At 37.2% G+C, this 22,734-nt stretch overlaps 2 protein-coding genes across 2 annotated transcripts; one reads left to right on the forward strand and one right to left on the reverse strand.

The window, feature by feature from the left end:
• LOC18791234 (ubiquitin-conjugating enzyme E2 2) lies at positions 1,312-4,857 on the forward strand. The gene is made up of 6 exons (XM_007223606.2): positions 1,312-1,578; positions 2,334-2,467; positions 2,581-2,606; positions 2,709-2,798; positions 3,219-3,307; positions 4,403-4,857. Exons 2-6 carry the CDS (start codon positions 2,343-2,345, stop codon positions 4,529-4,531), a joined length of 459 nt encoding a protein of 152 aa, XP_007223668.1. The 5' UTR covers positions 1,312-1,578; positions 2,334-2,342; the 3' UTR covers positions 4,532-4,857.
• Positions 5,049-8,663, reverse strand: LOC18790092 (probable LRR receptor-like serine/threonine-protein kinase At1g14390). The gene is made up of 7 exons (XM_007225155.2): positions 6,821-8,663; positions 6,539-6,672; positions 6,182-6,425; positions 5,897-6,090; positions 5,743-5,804; positions 5,555-5,663; positions 5,049-5,442 (listed from the first exon to the last, which is right to left on the reverse strand). The coding sequence occupies exons 1-7, from the start codon at positions 8,058-8,060 to the stop codon at positions 5,209-5,211; spliced, it is 2,217 nt and encodes a 738-aa protein (XP_007225217.1). The 5' UTR covers positions 8,061-8,663; the 3' UTR covers positions 5,049-5,208.

Consider the following 22,734-nt stretch of genomic DNA (forward strand, 5'->3'; position numbering starts at 1 on the left):
GTAGGTTTGCGGAGGTAGTCTCTGGTGTACAGAGTTTCCACTGCATCACAAAATCGCACCAAGCTCTCCAAAATAGTGGACTTCCCCATCCGTGCAATCTCATCCACCTGATCAGCAGATGACCCATACGCCAACATTCGTATCACAGCTGTGAATTTCTGCTCTGGAAGAAGTCCCAAATTTCCAGCACAATTTCTCTTTTGAACAAAATATTCATCATAATTGCAAATATCATGCATGATTTTATTGAACAAATGGGGTTGCATTCTATATCTCCCTCGAAAATGAACATCAGAGTACAGAGATTGTGGGATAAAATAATCTTCCATAAGATTCTTACCCCGGGAATGTCTATGTCTGTCCACATTTGGGCGACGGCCTTCTCGTGAACCACGGCGAGCCTGCTTTTCTTCCTCCAGCAAAGCAACTGCTATGCCAAGTTGCTCATCTAGTTCTCTCTGCGCCCTTTTGCTTGCAGCTCGTCTACGCATTCTTTCTCTAGTTTCTCGCTCTTGCCTCTCCAAAACCTCTTCCATGTCTGCCATTGAGAATGGAGAATGAAATCTAAAATTTGAGAAATGGAAATGTAGAGAAGAACTGGTGTGGGAGGTATGAGCTGAACCTCTGATTTTATAGAAAAATGTACACAGATAGATATGACACGCGGCGCAATCTTAGAGGGTGAAAATCTTATTTGAAATTTGAAATTCAAATGAAATTTCAAATTTCAAATTTATCTGAAATTTGAATTCCGAAATGTATCTGAAATTTGACATTTTGAATTTATCTGAAATTTGAATTTTGAAATGTATCTGAAATTTGAAATTTATCTGAAATTTATCTGAAATTTGAAACCGAAAATCTTATCCGATATGAATAGTATTGACACGTAGGAACCCAAAAATCTTATCCGAAAATATTATCCAAATTAATTGTTTAAGTAAACAAAATTGTGAAAAAAACAAAAAAATGAATAGTAATTGCCATGGCAAGCCCCAACTGCTGGAAACACATTTTACTGGAGGGGGCTAGGGCAGCCACTATTCACGTGAATAGTGCCTGCCCTAGGGCTAATCTTGCCATGGCAAGAGTCAACTGGTGGAAGTGCTCTAAAGGGTATAGCGAAAAAAACACAGAGAATGAGAGAGGGTAGGTTATTAGGGCAGAACTGAGGTGGAAAGATAGAGGGAGAGTGTTAATAAACTCCGGGGCAAGACGAGACTTTATTTTATAGTAAATAATATATGACACACATGCTATAAGCCGAATACAAGACATGAAATTGATATGGTGATGATGTAGGAGAGATAAAGAAAGAGCGCTGACCGGGGAGACTTCCAATAGCAATTTTGTTTCCCTGTGCCTAAATATAAATCAAAATCATTCCAACTTAAATAACTTTTAACCTAAAAATAATCTCTCCATCTCTCTCTACCCCTCTCCCTTTCTCTCCTTCTTTCTTGATCGCCCGTCACCGTGAAAATCCATCTCTGACACCGTTTCTCTATCTTTATATATCTATCTGTTTGTTTCGCGGCAATTCCTGAGCTGCCAAATTCTCTCGCCGTCAGCCAACAGGTGTTTTTCATTTTTAGCTTAATTTTTCCCTGTATTATATTACGCATATCTTAATTGAATTGTGCTCCGATTTGTGGTCTGTATGGAAACTGATTTCGAAGAAGATCTAGCTTCTTAATTGCATTACAAGAAAATGAACCCTAACTTTTGTTTTGTTTTGTTTTTTCAAATTGTACATCATATTAGCTTCTTGCGATTCGCATATTAGGATATGGATCTCGGGTTTTGATATGAACTTGTGTTTTTTTCGTTTTTTTTTTTTATAGCTCGAACTTGTACGGTAGCAACCAGTTTGACTATAGTTTTGGGGTCTAATACTGTAACTTTTGGATCCAGTTACTCTCGAATTCAGTCTACCATAGAATATGTTTTTTTAATGAGTTAATTGAATGGTTTAGTTAGGTTCAGTGCATGTGTTCAAGGTATCTTGGAAATGGCACGATTTGGGCTTTGAGGTCCATAAGTGCAGTTATTTTTGCTCTAATATCGGTTTAGATTGTAGAGGTTACACCAGCTTTTCAGAATCAAGTATGTGAATCTTTGTTCATTTATAGGTTTAATCTTTAGTTAAATCTCAATTATGTTGCTTGGATGCCTATACATGCTGCTTTGTTGGTAGTGGTACTTCCTGGACCTCTGTGTTGATGAAAGTTATCAATTTCATTTTTCTTTCAACGGTGCCTGCATGTTTTCGTCTGTGCACAAATGTATTTGACTATCACTAAGTATTATTTTTTGGTTGGCCTAATATATAGGCGGTGAGGATGTCGACTCCTGCGAGGAAGAGACTGATGAGGGATTTCAAGAGGTTGCAACAGGACCCCCCTGCCGGTATAAGTGGTGCTCCTCAAAACAATAATATTATGCTTTGGAATGCTGTTATATTTGGGTATGTCTCGGAAGGAGATTATACTTTGTTGCCTATCTCAGTTTTTCTTCATTTTGATGGTTTTTTCTTGAAATCTCGTACAATTTTATTTATGTACATTGTTTGAATTGCAGTCCTGATGACACCCCATGGGATGGAGGTAAAAACTGAGAAGAACCTCATATCATATTGCAATTGAAATTTTCTTCTTTCACTTCTAAATTTTAAGCTATATCTTGTATGATATTTTTGTGTTTTCCAGGTACGTTTAAGTTGACACTTCAATTCACAGAGGATTATCCAAATAAGCCACCAACAGTTCGTTTTGTTTCTCGGATGTTTCATCCAAATAGTAAGTTCGAAACAGAAACTGCACACACACATGTATGCACATATTACGTTTGTACATGTATTGGTACATATGTGTGCACATAGAAACAGAAACACGTGTATGTTCATTGAGTATTGAATCATTTTACATCCATTTACTTAGCCAAACTAGCTTCTAATGGGTGAAAAAGGAGCTGAGCAAGGGAAATATTTGGTATTTGTTTTTAAGCTCCCAAGCATTTGTTAATTGAGTATTGAATCACAAATCAGCTTCACTTTCACAACTTGTTGCTAGCCTTTATAGCTTGTTGCTTTGGTTGTGTCATTTAATGTTTATATTTGTTAATATATTTTAAGAAATTAACTGGAATGCAGTTACTTGGAAATATTTCAGATGTTTCAAGTTTTAAGTTCTGCCTTTTTTGTGTGTGTCCCTTTTCAGTTTATGCGGATGGAAGCATTTGCTTGGACATCCTACAGAATCAGTGGAGTCCTATCTATGATGTAGCAGCTATACTTACCTCCATCCAGGTATTTGGTTATATTCTATTCGTTGCTTGATGATTTTGAGTGCTTTAATTAATCATGACTCTCTTGTTAAGTGTGTCATGGGATAAGCTTGTAATTGGTTAAGACACCATGCACTGGCGGATCCAGTAATTTTCCTTCTTAGGGGCTAGAATTTCTAAAATCTGGCTTAGCATGAAGTGGCTAATGGAGCCTATCAACAACCTGTAAACTCTTACCTAATGCAGCTCAAGTCTTAGCCATTCCTTCGCCCCCTTGTACTGCCTTAGCCTTTTTTGAGGCATTTTATCAAACAGTTTGCCCCCATTCAACAAAAAATATCATGAGAACTTGACACTTTCTTAGGTGTACAACAAGGCTGAGTGGGGGCTAGTGCCTTCACTGGCTCCTTACTAGATCCGCCACTGACACCATGTATGAAATCATATTTCATTATCTTTGAGTCACAATTGTGGTCTTTGAAATTCTGATTGTCCCATCTTGTCATTCCAATTTATAAGTAACTCTGTAGCTTCTATTTGAGCACTACTGGAGCAAGGCATCATTGATTGTACTAATTTCTATTCCTCCTCAGAAAATATTCCGTGTTATCTGTTTTCTATCAACCATCTTACCAATGCATTCAACTGCACCTTCAGGCCTAATTATGTCAATTACTTCTTTTCACAAAGTTTGCATGCATATCCCTATCTGCTGCATCTCTCATTCCAAAGAGAGAATCCTAAAAGCTTGTAGATAATCAAGAGTTTCTTATTTCGCCTCTCTTAACTCATGGTTGAGGCCTGGCCAAAAGATTACTCTTGGTTACCACTTCATATTGCATAGACTTAGTAACCATCTAACCACTTCCATTTTCCATTGTATGGCATATGTATATGCATGGATATTGTTTTAACACAAAACTTTGTAGCTACTCTCTCTCTCTCTCTCTCTCTCTCTCACACACACACACACACACACACACACGTGTGCATGCATGCTTGTGGATAAATGACATTTGATCAATGTAAATAAATCAAATATAAGATTATGGAGGAAGTTTACTTTTTTTAGTGTCCGTTGTTTGAGATGTTAAGTCATAATATTTTCTTATTGCAGTCATTGCTCTGTGATCCAAACCCAAACTCTCCAGCAAATTCAGAAGCTGCACGGATGTTTAGCGAGAACAAGCGTGAATACAATAGGAGAGTCCGTGAGATTGTTGAGCAGAGTTGGACTGCTGATTAGCTTACTCCTGATGGAGATCTTTGGAAAATCAGTTGAACATCCTGTTTAAATAACTTTGAAACTTGAAAACCATTGTGTTGTGAAGAACTTGACTTCTGGTCTTGTGAAATGTTTGCTCGGGCTTTAATTCAATGGCACTAGGCCTCGTATATCTATATGTTGGACCACCTGCCTTGGAGTTTTCTTTCACCTGCTGCATTTAATTTTGCTTTAACCTATTCGAGCCTGTGGTTGGAGAAATTGTTGTATGCAACTGTTGTGTACAATTGCCCTCACAGTATCTGGTCATGCGGAGGTTGGTTTCGATTGTATGCAAGATTTTTTCATGGGGCTGAGCAAAAACATGATTATTACTCGCTCTGGAAACTTGAACCAAAATATAATCATGTATTTGAGTTTTAAAGTTGACGGCTAAGATGCATATGGCATGTTTGATTTGTCACTGTTTGAACATGAAAAGCACTCTAGCTGGATTGTAAAATGAATAATTTTGTGTTGATGAAAAAGTTACTAAGAATTCATTGGACCAAAGAAGGGTGAAAACTTGAGACGTGCTAAAAATTGTTTTAAGGTAAAACAGTAAACACGAGCTGTATTTACATTTTATTCATATAGACACCGTGCCTAACAAGGAACAGAGTTGAATGCACTTATAATGAAAACGTGTTGTGTTGCTACTACATCTGAGCGCTAAGGTTGCCGCTGCTGGTCCATCCCTCTTGAACTTGAATTGAATACTGCAAGTTCCAGAGAACATTATCTATGGAAGGACGCTTGCTTGGATCTCTGCTCAGACAATTGACGGTGATTTCGACGGCGGTCTTCAATGACTGATACGCAAAACTTCCCTGTATCGACGAATCCATGAGCCCTCTTAGTTTTGAAGGTCCTTCTATTAAGCCTTTTTCTAACTGTTCATTGAAAGATGCAAAGAAAGCCATTGAATTAGGTGTTGCAAGAACCCAAAAGAGCAAAAACAATGACATGGAGTTCTTTTGTTTTTAGTTTTTCTATATTGTTTACCTGAATCTTTAGCTCATCCAATTCACTAGCTGATTTGATCAATCTACCAGTAAGAACTTGAAGTAGAATAATCCCCAGCTGATTAATATCTTCCTTCTCAGCTTCGGCACTGTGTATTTACGGCTCGTATAAGATAAATTTGGATGCTGCAGTAGAAAAGGAGAGGAACAAGAAGAGAAAAGTAATACCTGTTTAGAAGAGGTTTACTGCTGCTAATACCCTGTCCTTTAAGAGGGCTCTCTGAACCAATCTGGAAATTAGAAAATGCAATCGTTAGCTGCTACAAAAGTTTCCTTTCAAATTTGACAAGACAAGCATATATATACTGTAACATATTCTCACCTGAAACGGCAATGGAAGATTATAGTTACTGATTTTAGCAGAAACACTCTCATCCAACAATATGTTCTCTATCTTCAAATTATTTCCAAAGATGCCAGGTGCAACCCCTGTGTGCAAGAACTGGACCCCCCTTGCAATGCCAATGGTAACAGCCATTCTCTGTGGCCATTTCAGCCACTCCTTCTTTCTCCAATCTGCCAAACCAAAGTGTATTAGAATTGGTTTGAGTATTTTAATTAACCCTTTTATTGATGATCTGATAATTGCTTTTAGTTTGAGCTTTACCAGTGAGATGGTCCACCAAAGAGCCATTTGAGATGTTCTCAAGAACAATAAATACAGTGCTAGCTGTAGTTGGATGGTCCTGATAAGTGACAGTGCAGTGTCCAAGAAGGCTGACCAAATGCCTATGCCTCAGCTTTGACAAGGCTTCCATGCTCTGGTTCAAGTTTTGGGGCAACTGCTTCTGCTTTAATTTCACACATTTCACTTGTACCAGTAAACCATCTCTGAGCCAGCCTTTGTAGACCTGTAATGTAAATATTGCACAGAAATAATGCCATCAAGTTGATGAACAATAATGTTGGCTCCATCAAATAATGCATTCAAAGCCAGCAAACAGCAAAAATTCAATGTTACTACCTGTCCCTGAGATCCTTCTCCCATCAAATTTGCGGCATCGAAATTGTCTGTTGCATCATCAATTTCTTCCAATGTAAAGACACGATATGGTGGGAGCCCAAGTGTTGGTAACCTCATCATCTGGGGCACACGCCCTGGAAAATCCAAATCAATATTAATCAGCTTCAATGCTTCATGAACTAAAAACCATAAAGCATGCATCTTTGTTTTGTGTTTTTTTTTTCAGTCATTAATGTCAGAGACTTTCAAAGGAATTAAGGAAACAAAGAAAGACGGCCTTACTTGCATTGATGTTCGGCTTTGGGGAGCTTCGAACAGAAATTTTCTCAACTATGGATCTGTCAAATTTATCTTCTCTGTTCTGCCCTGCCCTTTTGATAATGACCAAAATCAGCAACCCAATGACTGCAGCAGCACACACAACACCACCAATGACACCAAGTAAAAGGCCTAGCTTTATTTTTGACTCCTGCTCTTGAGTTTTAGCTGGAGGCTTAACAGCCAGTGCTTCCTTGTGGCAAAATGAATATGGATGCTGATACTTTGACTTCCCACCAGACAAACAGTTCCATGAATCAAGAACAGTTCTGTTCAAAGACTTTGATCCAATGCAAGATGGTAGTTTCCCTATCAAAAGGTTTTGAGAAATATCAACAACTTGGAGCTTCCCATTGCAGGTTGCATTGTTTGAGAGAGCACCACTTAGTTGGTTTTGAGCCAGAATGAGGTACTGAATTGAAGGCAGAGAGAACACGAAAGCAGGGATTGGCCCCACCAATTTGTTGGAAGAGATGTCTAATTTCTGAAGCAGATCAAAGTTCCTCAATGTTGGAGGAATCTCAGATCTCATGGAATTGTTTCTCAGAATGATACTTACAAGACTATTTCCCAATGAAGGAAATCCAGGTCCTAGGTGGTTGTTACCCAAATTGATTTCTTCAAGAGCAGCTAAGCTTTTAAGATCTGGCACACTCCCATTGAACAAATTGTCAGCCAAAACTATGCTTCTAAGATTCTTCATTGAACTGAGGGATGCAGGAATCTGCCCATAAATGAAATTTGAGCTAATGTTGAGCTCCTCGAGTGACCAGAACCTGTTGATCTTGGCTGGCAATGGACCCCACAAACCCAGTGACACCAAGGAAAGCACTTTCAAGTTGGAAAGCTTTGTGAGAAGTGTGAAGAAAGAATCAATGGAAAAGCTTTTGGACAGGGTCTGCTGAGAAATCACAAAACTCCCTGAAACTGGTTTTGGGCTGTGAGAAGGGGAGCTTTTGTTTCCAATGACAGTTAATTCGGTTAGACGATTATTTGTACAGACAACCTTGAGAGAAGGTGTGGGAGGGAGGTAACAGAAGTTGGTCCAATTTGTCCATACTTGAAGAGCTCCAGGGTATTCAAGAAGCTTCTGAAATTGGAAAAGAATTCGGCTCTCACTTGGAGTTAACTGCCCAATCGAAATTGGAGTGAAAATGGCTAGAATGAGAAACAACGAACAGAAAGAAACCAAGAAATTCTTCATTATTCAGAAAGCTAAATGCACATGAGAGAAAGGTTCGAGTCATACAAATGAGATTAAGAACTTCAAAAACAGAGAACGCAGAACTGCAACCACAATTCTATCTATATAAAGTTGATAGAAAAAGCAGAATTTAAGTTCTGGGTTTTGTTTAGAACAGCAAATGCTTTAAGAAATGAATAGAATAAGAAGGTAGCAGGTATGGAGCATCAAGATCTTGGGTTTGGTGTACAAAGATAACAAGAAAAGATTTTACCGAGAAAGCAAGAGAGAAAAATTCTTGTGGGTGATGAAAGCAAAAGCACTCAAATTTCAACAAAAAGGAAGAGAACCAATTATTGTGCAGAGAATGAAGGATCTGAAAAGACTGAAATTTCAGAATTTTAAGTGAAGCAAGCTGAAGCAGGAGACAGTGCAAGTGAGCGTCAGTCAAGTTCAAAGTAGAAAGGGACAATGCAAGCCAGCCCATCCTGATCCTGCGCTACGCAAACCAATATTTTAAGCTGCAAACTGGTTTATCTTTCTCAAAGTTTCAAACTTTCTACTGCCACTTGTTTTGTTTGGCCTCAAGTCAACTTGGGCTCTGATTCATTTGCGAGAACCTCGATGTTGACCACGTTTATTATGGCAAACTTGCGACTAGTATCTCAAAACTTACGCTCCATAGGCACTTGCGGTTCGTGATGGCCAGGCTTGTATTTATTTGAGCTCATGATGAAATCACGAGATGTTCTTGTTCACGTAAAATTGTTCATCATCATCATCATCAAAGTTACGAGGAAAAATAGTATTATGTTTATCATACCAAAAAAAACAAATCCATTGTTATGTTAAATTAAAATCCTTTTCATGAAATCTTGTAGCGTGAACACATGCCGAGCATTAAAGTGATTGTTTTGTGACGAAACCTAAATTAAGTGGGCAAGAGTCTAATCTCTTTATCCCTATTTAGTATGTGAGGCCCCCTATGCCTTCGGGTCAGTAGTAAGGGGCACCCCACCACCGACAATGAGTGATCCTTTTCAAGTGAGAGTTCAACTTTTGTTATTTTCTGAATGAAAAAGACAAAAGACCCCACCTCAAGTAATCTTTTGTAGGATTGTTTCAAATAATTGCTAAAAAAATTTGTTAACCAGAATGCCTCTGAGTCTATGTCGGTCGAAAATATGAGTCATCCAAATAATAAGTGGAGTGACAAATATGCATATGTCGTTTTGTGTTGATGAAGTTGTGTCGGTCTACGAATAAGAGGAAAGGAAAAAAGAAAAAAAGAAAAAGAAAAAGGGGAGAGAATTGGATACTTTGATTAAGACATATAATAGGTGTTAGCTCTACCTAATCCTTTTTTTATTTATTTATAAAATTAGATTAACTCACTGGGATGCGGGTGGTGCTCCTTCCAGCCAGCCTGACACTTGTTTTTATCTATCTGTGTGTTACGTGTTTTGTTCTTTCTTATGGAAACAAGCTTTGTTTGCAATTTGCAAGACGACGACTTGTTAGTATCTTCAAATATGTACATACAAGAAAAAGAAAGCCTTGAATTCAATGAAACATTAATGAATATTTATGTGTTAATGTTTTATACAACTTGGTGTTACAATATTTTTATATATTTTTTTCTTTTTTTAGCGAATGATTCCATTGAAGTAAAAGATTCTGGATTGTTTGACACATAAGAAGTTCAAGGTTTAGTGTGCATGCGTTGCCAAACAAAGAAAGTTGCATGAGGAATTAAAAATACTTATCCTCCGTGGACCCAAATTTGTAATTATTGGAATTAGCTTCAACTTATACTCATTTTCCAACTTATTGTCCACTTAAATGCAACAACTATTCCTTCAATCATTCATATATGAGAGAGACCTTTGTCTTCAATTTATTGAATCATTCATATATGAGAGAGACCTTTGTCTTCAGTTTCTTGTAGTGATATGATCATCAAATAATGTGGGAGAAAATAAATTTGGTACCGATCCGTTATGGGATTAGATTTAGGCGCAACCCGATTCGTTATAGGATTGGATTTAGGCGTAACTCAATGCGGGTTTGGATGTGCATTAACCCAATGCGGGTTCGAATGTGCATTAACCCAATGCGGGTTCGAATGTGCATTAACCCAATCCGAATTTTGATGTGCACCACCCAACATGGGTTTGGATGTGCGTCACTCAACGTGGGTTCACGTGTGCACCACCCCATATGGGCTCATACACGAACAACCTGACCTGGATTTATAGGTATATTCAGTGGCGGAGCTAGGATTCTTAGTATGGAGGGGCCAAAATTTCAAAATTACTTCCACTAGGTTTTTCATCTTCAACTGAGAGGGCCATCACTAATCTAATTGCAGTAATTGTATTGCTATATCATATATTTTATAATATATTACAAGAGATTAATAATTAAGTGGGGGGGGCCAGGGCCATGGCAGGCCTGGCTGTAGCTCCGCCCCTGGGTATATTCAAGCATTCATACTCCCATATCCACATGAATTGCGGGACAAAACAAACATGGTTAATGGTTGATCCTGTATCTCTCAATGACTTGAAAATGACGAAAGTGGGCATAGGACGTGCAAAGTGGAGTTTGTATCCCAAGGCTATCACTAGGTATAAAGGTGAAGTTTCATAGCCAAATGAAGGTATGTGATTTCAAGTTAACTCGTGCACTCAAATACATACAAAAATTGACTTAAGCGTCGGAGTACCTTTTGTAGGTACCCCACCCTCTCTCATTTAATTTCAAAGGAGCGTCGCTTAGAGATTTACTTATCCTCCGTGCGGAAGTAAAGCCGAGAACATGTGGAAGATATTCCTATTGTAATAATTTATGCTCTAATAGTTGGCGATGTCTATGGGAACTCTCACAAAATCAATCAATAGTTGAATCCGCAAAAGACGCTCTAGCCTAATCTAACCCCCTGATCCGCAAATGTCATATCAAACTTTCAGGAAGGAGAACCCAGTCTCGCAGCCATCCAGCTTAAGAGGGCACTGAAGGAGTTGCGTGAAACGAAGAAGATGGAGACCAAAGCTTTAGAGAAGTTCAAGGGCAACTACATGTCGCATCCGGAAGGCCCTAAGGGAATCAAAAGGAAAGAGAGGACAAAATTATCTGATGAAAGTTCCACGAGAAGTATTCACTCCGATGATCAGCACTATGACTATGAGGACAACCACGACCAAAGAAGGGAATTAAAAAAGTCCAAAGAGAGCTAGCTATGAAGACAAATCGAGAAGATTGTGATGGGGTAAAAACTGCAAACACGTGCCAAATTGGCCGTTGAAGCTGCACAGGGGATCTGCACATCGTCCTTCACCAATGATATTCTGAATACTAAGAAGCCCGCAAAGTTTGCTCAGCCCAAATTTAAGTTATTCAAAGATATAACCAATCCCATTGAGCATATTTACCACTTTCAATAGCAGATGGTCCTCAAAGAAAAGACGAAAGGTTGTTGTGTAAACTATTTCCGTCTAGCCTATCAGGGTTAGCCTTGACGTGGTTCAGGCAGCTGATGCCAAAGTCCATCAGCAGCTTCACTGAGCTTTGTGATGCTTTCATATCTTAATACTTGTGCAATCAAATGAGAAAGAATGAAATTACAACATTGTTCAGCACAAAGCAAAAGTTAGGCGAAAGTCTAAAGGATTATCTGAAGTGATTCACAAAGGAAATGTCTACTTTAGAGACTTATGATTCTCATATTGCGTCATTGGCATTCCGCGAAGGAGTGACGCTGGGAACAAAGATGCAACATTATTCCAAGAGGAGAACTACCTCCAACAGCCTATTTTCTATGTCAGTAAAAGCCTAATTGATGCTAAAAAGAGATACACCCCTACATAAAAAAACCTAGTCTTGGCCTTGGTAATAGCCAAGAAGAAGCTTCAACAATATTTTGAGACTCATACCATTACAATGCTCACAAACCAACCTATTAAAGCAATCTTGTCCAATCTAGATCTGTCGGGAAGAGTCACAAAATGAGCTATCAAGCTAGTAGCATTTGACATCAGGTACCAACCTCGAACATCTCAATAGGGATAGGTAATTGCTAATTTTCTTGTCGAACGTGATCCCAAAAAGGGAATGTAGGAGAAATCGAGTGATGGAGAAGAAGCAGGGTTTGTCAGGAAACGCTGTGGGAATTATATGCAGACGACTCATCCAACCGGGCGAGAGCCAAGGTTGGGATTTCCTTTTATCGCCGGAAGAGATTGAGTTAGAATACTCCATCTAGCTGGACTTCCTCGCCTCAAATAATGTTGCTGAATATGAAGCCTTGGTGTTGGAATTGAAGATTACCAGACTACTAAAAATAAAAAAATTGAAGCTGTATAGTGACTCCCAACTTATAGTCAATCAAGCAAATGAGGAATATACAGCCAAAGATGAAAAGATGGAGGCATATCAACAATTGTCAAGGCATTTGTTTAAGCAATTTGAGAAATTCAAGTTAAGGCAAATTTCAATAGAGCAAAATGAATGGGCATATTGGTTGGCATGTGCGACATCAGCCTCAGCTTCAGGAGAAGATTCTATAAGGGTCGTATCAATAGAGTGCTTAGAAAGCCCCAGTATGGAAGCTGACGAATCCAAAGTTATGCAACTGGACTTGAGTGAAACGTGGATGACACCAATAGTAAGCTACCTAATGGTAGGAACGCAACCCCGAGATCCAATTGAAGCAAGAAAACTCAGGATAAAGAGTGCCAAGTATGCAATCATAGAAAATGTCATATTTAGGAAGTCATTTTTAGGTCCTTATATACGCTGCCTAAGCTTATTCAATGTAGAGTGGACTCTGAAAGAACTACATGAGAGGACCTGTAGCAATCACTATAGGGGAAAAGCTTGGCACACAAGGCTATAACGCAAGGCTACTTCTGGCCTAACATGGCTAGAGAGGTCGAGCAATTTGTGCGGAAATGTGATAAGTGCCAAAAACATGCGCCTACGATTAAGCGGCTAGCAGAATAACTCAGCCCGATCATGGGACCATGGCCATTTGCCCGGTGGGGAATGGATAGGACCATTACCAATTGCGCATGGGGGGAAGAAATATGCTCTTTTTGCCACAGACTATTTCACCAAGTGGGTGAAGGCCAAAGCATATGTAACTATAACCTGACTAATGTGATAAAGTTCATTTGGCGCAACATCATATGCAAGTTTGGGATACCCAGAGCCATTGTTTTAGACAACAGGACTCAATTCCACAATTGAAAGTTCATGAAATATGGCATAGAGATAGGGATCACTCAACAATTCTTATCTCGCAGCTATCCCCAAGGAAATGGCCAAGCAAAAAAGACAAATTGAACAATTTTTGATTGCATGAAGAAGAAACTTGAGCAACGCAAGGGAAAATGATTTAAAGAGCTACCAAACGTGTTGTGGGCATACCGAACCACCAGGCGAAAGCCAATTAGGGAAAGTCCTTTTTCTTTGGCCTATAGTCCTACAACCCGAATGGTGGTGGTGATGGATGGAAAAGATAACGATTAACAGGTTGCTCGTAACCTATATTTGATTGAGGAACATCGAGAGGTCGCATCGCAATCTATATAGATTACAATATGTAAAGTAATTGGGTGGATCCGCTTATCAGAACCAGGTTGTTAATTACTTTAATAAACGAATCTACCTAAGAAAGTTCAAAGTTAGTGAATAGGTCATCGAGAGAGTAATGGAAAACACCAAAGATCTTAATACAGGCAAGCTTGGTTGCTCATGGGAAAAACCGTTCGAGGTCACATAGGTATACAAAAATGATGCCGATAAGCTGAAACGGGTTCAGACTGGTCAATATATGCCATGCCCTTGGAATGCAATTCATTTGAAGAAATATTATGTTTAAATTCATTTACTTATCCATTATTTCACATATATTTATTAAATAAAATCAGCACTTTCCATTTAAATTTTAATTCGTGCACTTGGCTTAAATTTGTTGTGAACCCAGCTAGGTTGAACTTATCAGTCGGATCTATGCTGAACTTACCACTACCCTGAGGTTACCAATCCTCTGGGACCAATCAGTCGGAAACATACTGATCACAACATCACCCAGGAGTTACAAATCATATGGTGTCCTGATTGTGAAAGATCTGCAGAAGTATTTTGGGATTGAGAAAATACTGAACATCCCAAACTTGACCTACCAAGTGATAGTTTAACCCCTAGATCTGTGCTTGAGCAAGGACAATCTCCGATCAGGTTAGGTTGTGCACTACAAAATGAAGTAACCACTTAATAAGCTTCCTTTGCAAAATCATATCAAAGTCAGTATTAGAAGAGTAGTCATAATAAGGAATACTAGGTTCGAGCCCGAATGATGAAGGAATAGAGGTACAAAACACCTCAAGGGCTGCCTAATTCCCGATAATCATTAAGGTTTGGGTCTTCCAATCCTTCGCGGAAGATGGTTTGTAGCCAAAGAACTTACGGGTAGGCTGAGGGGTTAGGTAGAAATACTCAGTCTCACACCTAACCGTGCTAACATAATGGTGGTAAAAGAAATCTACAAAGCCTAGTGACACCCCCCTAATTTGATGCCAACTGCCAACATACCACTAATCAATAAATACGATTTCGGATTTAACTGCATAGGGTGGAGGTTCAAAAAATTCAACACAAGTTGAAATAAGGGATGAAGTAGAAACCTAATGAACTCTAAGTGAGATGGTGAGAGCATAAAGGCTCATTATGAGATTCCAACCCATGTGTACATGTCTGCTTCCTTAGGTAACCGATCAATATTAACATTGTTAGAGATATGAAATTTCTCTATCATCTTATTTATCTAAGACCTCCAGGGATATCCCCCCCTTTGACTTTGACCAAAGATTAAGTCTTGGTATTGAAGTAACAAGAAAGAACACGGATGAAACAAAACTTGCATGAGAGAGACAACTTGAGAAAGGGATGCGTACAGCAAGATCAGCTCAATGTGAGTTAGGTTCGGAGATCGACACAACCCAAACCGAATAAGTGAGACTTGAGGAAACCCGGTTTAGTAGAAACACAACCCCGAAATGGAAATGCTCAAATAAGGTAAGTCTCATGCAACGTCATATTTGAGATAGTCAAAATCAAACATAGCCTAAAAGAAGTGTGATCAAAAGGAATATTTTTTTAGAGAAAAACAAGTTGGTTATTTGCATGGACCAGTAAATAGTACAAGCCTAGTAACCACAAAACAACCAAAGAGCCTAAACCCTATGTTTAAACAAATCAAAACCAACTACAGTGCACAAGTATCAAGTATGCACATTGAGCATTAGTGTATTGTCACTATATATTACCTATATGTATATGTGAATTAATTAAGTATGGTCATGCACATATACATATTTATATGCATATTAAAAGAATGCACAAGTTGCATGTATATGGCTTAAGTGAACATTATCCATACATAAGTATACAACACGTACATTTCATATTAGTTGTTTGCTTCATAATGTGTGAACAAATTACAGTACATATTTACTTTATATATGGCATATATTTTAAATGAGATAAATTTCATATATATATATATATATATATAAGTTCTTTAGTCCCCATCAAAGTTCTTCAATCAGAACTTCAATATAGTTACTATGATTATATCGAAGTATGGTATTCTATCTTGCTTCACCAAACAGTTGATTTTAGTCATTCATGGTTCCTAAACTTTGACAGCAAATTCAAGAGTCTTTTCCCCTACTGGTTCAATCATTGGTGGGAAAAACATGGTCCACTCATTGATCTATTTCCTCCTCCAATGCAAGACTTAGTCAATTATTTTACTAATAAAAATAAGTTTAAAGAATCTGAGTTGTTCTTCCCAAATCTTCTCCATTTTGTCGCCAAGTATAAAGTCCCTTGGATCCTCAAATGGTCTTACCAGGTTAATTGGGAAACCAGAGTCCTATCCCGTCAATTTTCAATCAAATAGTGGGATAAATTTAAACTTGAACGTATTGTAGATTATGTTTATGCTGATTTTCCTCTAGTCAGGAATCCACAGCCTGAGAAAAAGTCATCCTCTGCTACTTCACATTCTTCTCTCGCAATCGAGGGAAAATCTAAGTATGAGTTGCAGGAAATTGCTCGTCAACTAATGTTACAAGCCACACAGATGAATGAAGACGATGATAGCGATGCCACTCCCAAGTCGCAGTCATCTACTAGCCAACCAAAATTATCCAGTCAAAAGACTTCAGCCCCCAAAATGCGGTGAAGTGATTATCCCCTTGATGATCAAATCCATGGTCAAGATCCCTATGATTTTAGTCCTCTTGACCTCGGAGATGATTAAAGTTGCCCAAATCATGAGCCCCAAAGAAGATAAAGCATTTGGAATCTTGGACCTGTGCTTCAACAGTCTGATAGCCCGTGCTCCTTTAGTCAGATTCTCCGACAAAGTAAAAGTTACAGCACTCAGTAAAAGCAAATGCTTTCGCTGCTTCTAAGTCACTCTCCAAAGCATCCAATGTTACCAGCTCACTTTTATTTGCTTATTTAAGAAGGCTTCGGCCTCAGTTATCAATAGAATGTAAACTAGTCCACTTTCTTTTCTTAGTTTCAAAGTTCTTTCAGTATCAATGCTCTGAAGAACTAAGTGGTGAAACAAAGATTTTGTAAGTATTTTGCATTCTGCAAGTTATCAAGTTATCAATAATATTTTGAGTAATGCTATTTTGCTTGCATATATTTTCATCTATTCATTAATTTGCTTCATGCATAAATTGCGTCTGTTCTATAATCTCTGTGCTTATACATATTTCTGCTTTATTCTATCTCTCTCTGGTTCTAGACCCCTTCTGGTATCAGAGCCGTAAGTGTTGAAGAATTAGTCTAAGTCTGCAATTCATCCAACCCAAGTGGCTGATTTAGGTTTTCTGAGTTGTAAGTTTTCAGTTTCTTCTCTTTCTACTTCTGGTCTTTCAATCTACCTGTCATTCTCTCTCTTGGTGTCCGAATTGTAAGTGCCGTTCCAAACAGTAAGTCCCAGGGAGGCCTGAGCGATAGTGGCATTAGTAGGAGGACGAGAGAATTTTAGGTATCCTGTTATCCCATGGAGTTAGTCTTAGGAGTTTCTATTCACTTCCTTCTTTAGAAATCCAACCCCAGAACCTTGAGAAATATGAGTTGCTTATTTAGAACTAATTCTTGCAATTCTAGCAGCTCTAGAGCCAATAGTTGTATCCCATAGATAGTTAATGAAGAACAAGTTGAGTATGATAATAGTAATAATAATTTAGATTATAAAGATTGGAATATACCTAGAGTCCCCAGTTAGGACATCTATAAGAAAAAATGGTCATTATCCAGCTTTAAGTCAACCACCCATGTTAAAACAGTCGAAAAAGTCTATGCCTTGAGTAAAAATCATGAGACCTGTCAATTGCTTAATCTTGAGTCAATAAGAAAACATAAAAATGATGGAAACAATTTCCTCCATATTGGTTTAGTCCAAGTCGCTGTCAAGCCATTAACCATATTAGGATTAAAAGCTTCAATCCTTCTCTGTTTGCGTGATGCTAGATTTACTAATTTCAACGACAGTACGTTAAGAATTATTGAATCCAGTCTTGCCAATAGCCTTATTCATTTTGATTGCTACCTAGATTTCACTATCAGCCTGAGTGATCCACACATATTAAAAGCTCTCATTTTAAATATTAAAACTGAAGGTTATGAGGTCTTGCCAGGAAGCCAACCCTTGGCACTAATCTGTCGAATTTATTATAAAGTCACAGACACCAATATGAATTTTCAAGCCTTAAACAAAAGTCCGAAGAGTCAAACTTTGTTAATCCAAAGTCATACGCCTAATGCTACTGTTAGAGTTCCTCACTCTATCAAATGGTCAGATGTTACCCTTCCTGCTGATTGGGCCCTAACCACTGAGATTCCTCTAGTCCTCATCCAGTGTAGTCTAAATGATTTAGACTACATACAACAATATTTAGATGGCACAGTAAAAATTAATTTTGGTAATCAAGCCCCATAAAAGTCGACAGTCCAGTTACAACAGTTACCTACACCTGGTCAATCCCAAAGAACGTGCAAATATTTGTTTGGATGCAATATTTTGAACATCTTTTTCTAATACATGCTTAGCAGATTTGCAATCAACTCGGATTAAAATTTTTTGATTTAATAAATCAGATTGAAATTTATTAATGCATAATACAATAGATAATATCTCTTTTTTAATAGTATTGTAATTATTTTGGGACTGAGACCAAGTGCCAGAATGGAATCGAATGATTTGCTCAGATTGATTAGGATTGATTCTTTGTTTGAGGATACCTCCATAACCAATGTTAGAGGCATCAGTTTCAACTATTTTAAATGCATCAGTAGAAGGGATACCAAGACAGGGAAGTGTCTTAATATGAGTTTTGATTTGTTTGACTATATTAGTATGAATAGAAGACCAAGGAGGAGGATTATTTTGGAGACGATCAAATAAAGGCTTACATTGTTTTCTCAAATTCTTATAGAAATAAGAAACATAATTTAGAGATCCTAAAAATCTCTGAAGTTGACTTTTGGCTAGGATTTGATCAGGAAACTTATCGGCAAATTGAATGACTTGGTCTATGGGGCTAATCTGTGATTGGCAGATATTAAACCCAAGAAATCTCACATTAGTTTGGAATAACTTAATTTTCTTAGCAGAGACAACTAATTCATTTTGTTTAACTATCTGTAAGAACTTATACAAATGTTTCCAGTGCTGCTCTATCGACTAAGAAAAGATAAGCACATCATCAATATAGACAATGGAGAAGTGACTATATGGATTAAAAATCTCATTCATTATATTTTGAAACTCACTTGGTGCATTCTTAAGACCAAAGGGCATAACATTCCATTCGTAATGACCGAAAGGGGTAACAAAAGCAGTTTTATATCTATCAGACTCATGAATTTGAATTTGCCAGAAACCACTCTTCATATCAAACTTAGAAAAGATGACTGACTTTTCTAATATATTAATTAAATCTCTTTTATTAGGAATCGAATATCTAATCCATTCTAAGACAGTATTTAGTGACTTGTAATTAATGACTAATTTTGGGACTCCGCGTTCTAATTCAGCATTTTTCTGGACATAGAAAACAGGACAAGACCAAGGTGACTTACTATTACGGATTATTCCTTTCTCAAGTAATTCAGTAATCTCAGTTTTACAAAATTCCATTAATTCTTGGCTTATTTGAATTGGTCTGGCTTTAGTGGGGATATTTTTCTCACTAAAGGTCTTAACATAAGAGAGACTGACTACATGTTATTTTCTATGCCAAAAGGCATTGGGTAACTCAGAACACACTTTTTGTTTTAGTTTTTCTTCAAACTATTGAATTTGTGACTGTAAAGGCTCATGACTAAGCTGTTGCTCAATTCTTTTAGATTTAACTTCTTCTTGGAGAAATCTTAGTTGCTTATTCTTATTCTGAATGACTCTGACTGTTTTAGTGACTGCACTCTTCTGTAATTCTTTTAAATTATGTAACTCTGGTTTACTCAGAAATTCAAACTTAACCTTTTCTCCTAAACAGGTGGAAAAGACACCATCTGTTCTACCTGGAAAGGATATAAAAGGGCTATAAAGGGTAAACCTAGGATGACTTCATCAATAATGTTCTTAACTAAGACAAATGAGGTCTTAAAACAGATTTTATTTTGACAGACATGGGCTTTAGGGATCTCATAATTCAATTGAAATGACTTTCCTGAAGCTGTGCTTAATAACTCTTTTGACTTTTTGTAATATTTAGTAGGGATTAGACCTTCCTGGATGCAGTTAAGGTCGGCTCCTGAATCAAATAGGGCAACTGTATTTAACTCAAAATTCTTAACAAATATGGTGACCTTAGCGTACCATTTTCTAAAATTGACTTGTCTGATTAAATTGATGACAGGGTCCTGATTGGAGGGTTCTTCATTAGAATTTGTGGGACTTACTGGTGTAGACGTAGAAGTTTTCTCTAATAGGTTAACTAAATCTTGTTTTATCTCATAATTTTCACTTTGCAGCTTTTGACTTCTTTTTTTTTATGGAAAAACCCCAGTACAGGAAGATACTAAGTCTGAGTTCCCTGATTCACCTACTCAATCTGATTTCATAGGTAATCAGCTAAGAACACTTAATAAAAAAAAATTGTAATTGATTGGAAAAGATTAGATAGTCACCTTCATGTCCCTGAGAATCAAGTTAGAAGAGATTATTACCATTCAGTCATCCCTGATAGAGTAAAAAGACAAAATAATTTTTAATGATTGGAAAGAATACATGCGCACTGCTAAAGTTGAAATTTATTATCTTGATTTTGTAGGAAGCCGACATTTGCCCAATGAGTTAAAAACTTTAACCCATGAAAAATGGGAAAAAGTAGATCACACTGAGATCCTTGCTTCTTCCTCTACTCTAGAACGAGACCTAGAGTTAGAGAAAGCTTTAATTGATTTAAAATTAGAATCACTGCGGAAAACTTCCCAAGTTACCCATCCTGTTTATGGAAAAACCCCAGTACAAGAAGATACTAAGTTTGAGTCCCCTGATTCACCTACTCAATATGATTAACTCAATGATTTCTTTTTTGACTAACTTTACCTCTAGTTGTAAATCCTATAAAGTGACTTTTTTTTATATATTAAATTTTTCTAAGGTTGTGTTTAGACTTATCTTTTGGGAGGTAGATTGTCTCGGTTCTTCTTGACTAATGACTTTCTTAATTTCTTTAAATACTCAGATTTCAACTATGGGTTTTCAACTTTACTTATTAAATCAATTAATAATTCTTCTTGTTTTTCTTGCTTAGTAAGATAACTAATCGACTTAGACTTACAGCAATTATCTTGGCAACCAAATTGACTTCTGGGTGAGCTTAAATGAGAATCTGAGGAGATAGATTCTAAAGACTCAGTGTCACTAACCATTGTTTCATTTTCACTTGACTCAGAATTTCTTAACTCAAGGACTTTAATCAGTTTATCCTTATCCTCATCTGTGATTTTCAATTGTTTGATTGTGTCTTTAACTTTGCAATTATTAGCATAGTGACCAAACTTTTGACATTTGTAACATTTTACTTTTCTCTTGTCGGTATTTTTGTTAAAGTGGCTTTTCTTATCTTTTCCGTGACTCTTTTCTCAATTTTTCTTAGGGGAGAATCTCTTTTTACTATAAAATTCTTTATCATCATTATTATGTTGGAATGACTGTCTTCTGTGTGAATAATGACGACGTTTACTAAATTGTCGGTTGTGATGACTGGGCTTATTCTTTCTAGATGGGGGAGTAGACATTAGACCATACTGGTCGCAGAAATTACCTAACTCATATTTAGCAGAATTTCTTTCAGACTGAATTTGTTTACCAATTTTCATATCAACACACATTCTCATACCGACTTGATTAATCGTGCTAATTATATTTCCATATGTTAGACTATCCCAATCAATATGGCATTGCTCATTACTAAGGGTTGTTCGGATTTTATGGGCGAATAAATTAGGAAGACCATTAACAAATTTCTCTTTCCAAAATGATTGATTACTATCGTCCCTAATCATGGCTCTGTAAATAAACACATCTTTATACCATCTAAAATCAGATAATTTAGGGCATCTTAAATTACTAAGCTGATCATGAATTCTAGCAGTAGTGTTACTGGGTGTTCCAATGAAATGCTCAACTATTGTGTATAGTAGGGTGTTGACTCCATCTTCAATGCCTCGACCTATTTGTTCATCGAAAATAGGAAGACCGTCTTCATTAAGTTTGACTGCATGAATTATTTGTTGCTTAGACTCATAGGTTAAATGCTCGTCCCACCAAGAACGAAGAGTTCCGGTGAAACCAGTTTCTAATAAGGGAACGATTTCAGACTGTCTGAAACTATGGTTGGTGATGTAACTATTGGCGACCATGGACATATGTTGAAGTTTATTAAGGATTTCTTGCTCAGAAAGACCATCAATATTCCATTCATATAGCTTATCTGAAGAGACTGAAAACTGACTTTGAGTGTTTCGTTCTTCAAATTGTATATCAGGAGGTGTGGGCTTAGGATACCAATTCATTGTATGACTAGTTGGGCTAACTTTGTTCGTTATTCTTTGGACTTGTGGATTACTTTCTAGTTCAAGATTCTTAAACATGTTTTCAATTTTAGAAATATTACTAGTTTCTGTTTCCATACTGACAATTGACTCAGACTCAGAGGAGTTATGGAAAACAAAGGGTGACTCGGAAGACCCTAAGACTTTAACACTTGTTTCAACTTTTTCTTTATCTTTTCTTTTGACTGGGGTTAATTCTTCTAACATTTTCTCAATTTTTGTCATTGTTTCTTTCGTCTTAAAAGTGGGATTTGATTTTAAATCTTGGAATGTGACTAAAGGTTTTTCATGTTGCTTAGGTGTGAGTTCTTTCGGTAATAATTTGTCAACTTTTGTTTCTATCTTATCTAATTGTTTACCTATGACAACTAGACTCTAGTTGGTGTAATTATTCTACTGAACTATTATTTTATTTTCTGGATCAGGGATCTTAAAGGGACGGGCGACTATTATATATATATATAAGTATTTTATTATGCGAGTCTTTTTACATACCCACATATATAAATGTCACTTATGTCTACTTGAGGTATCTGTGCGT

Source organism: Prunus persica, chromosome G1 (genome assembly GCF_000346465.2).
Source record: "Prunus persica cultivar Lovell chromosome G1, Prunus_persica_NCBIv2, whole genome shotgun sequence".
In the NCBI taxonomy this organism is placed as follows: domain Eukaryota; kingdom Viridiplantae; phylum Streptophyta; class Magnoliopsida; order Rosales; family Rosaceae; genus Prunus; species Prunus persica.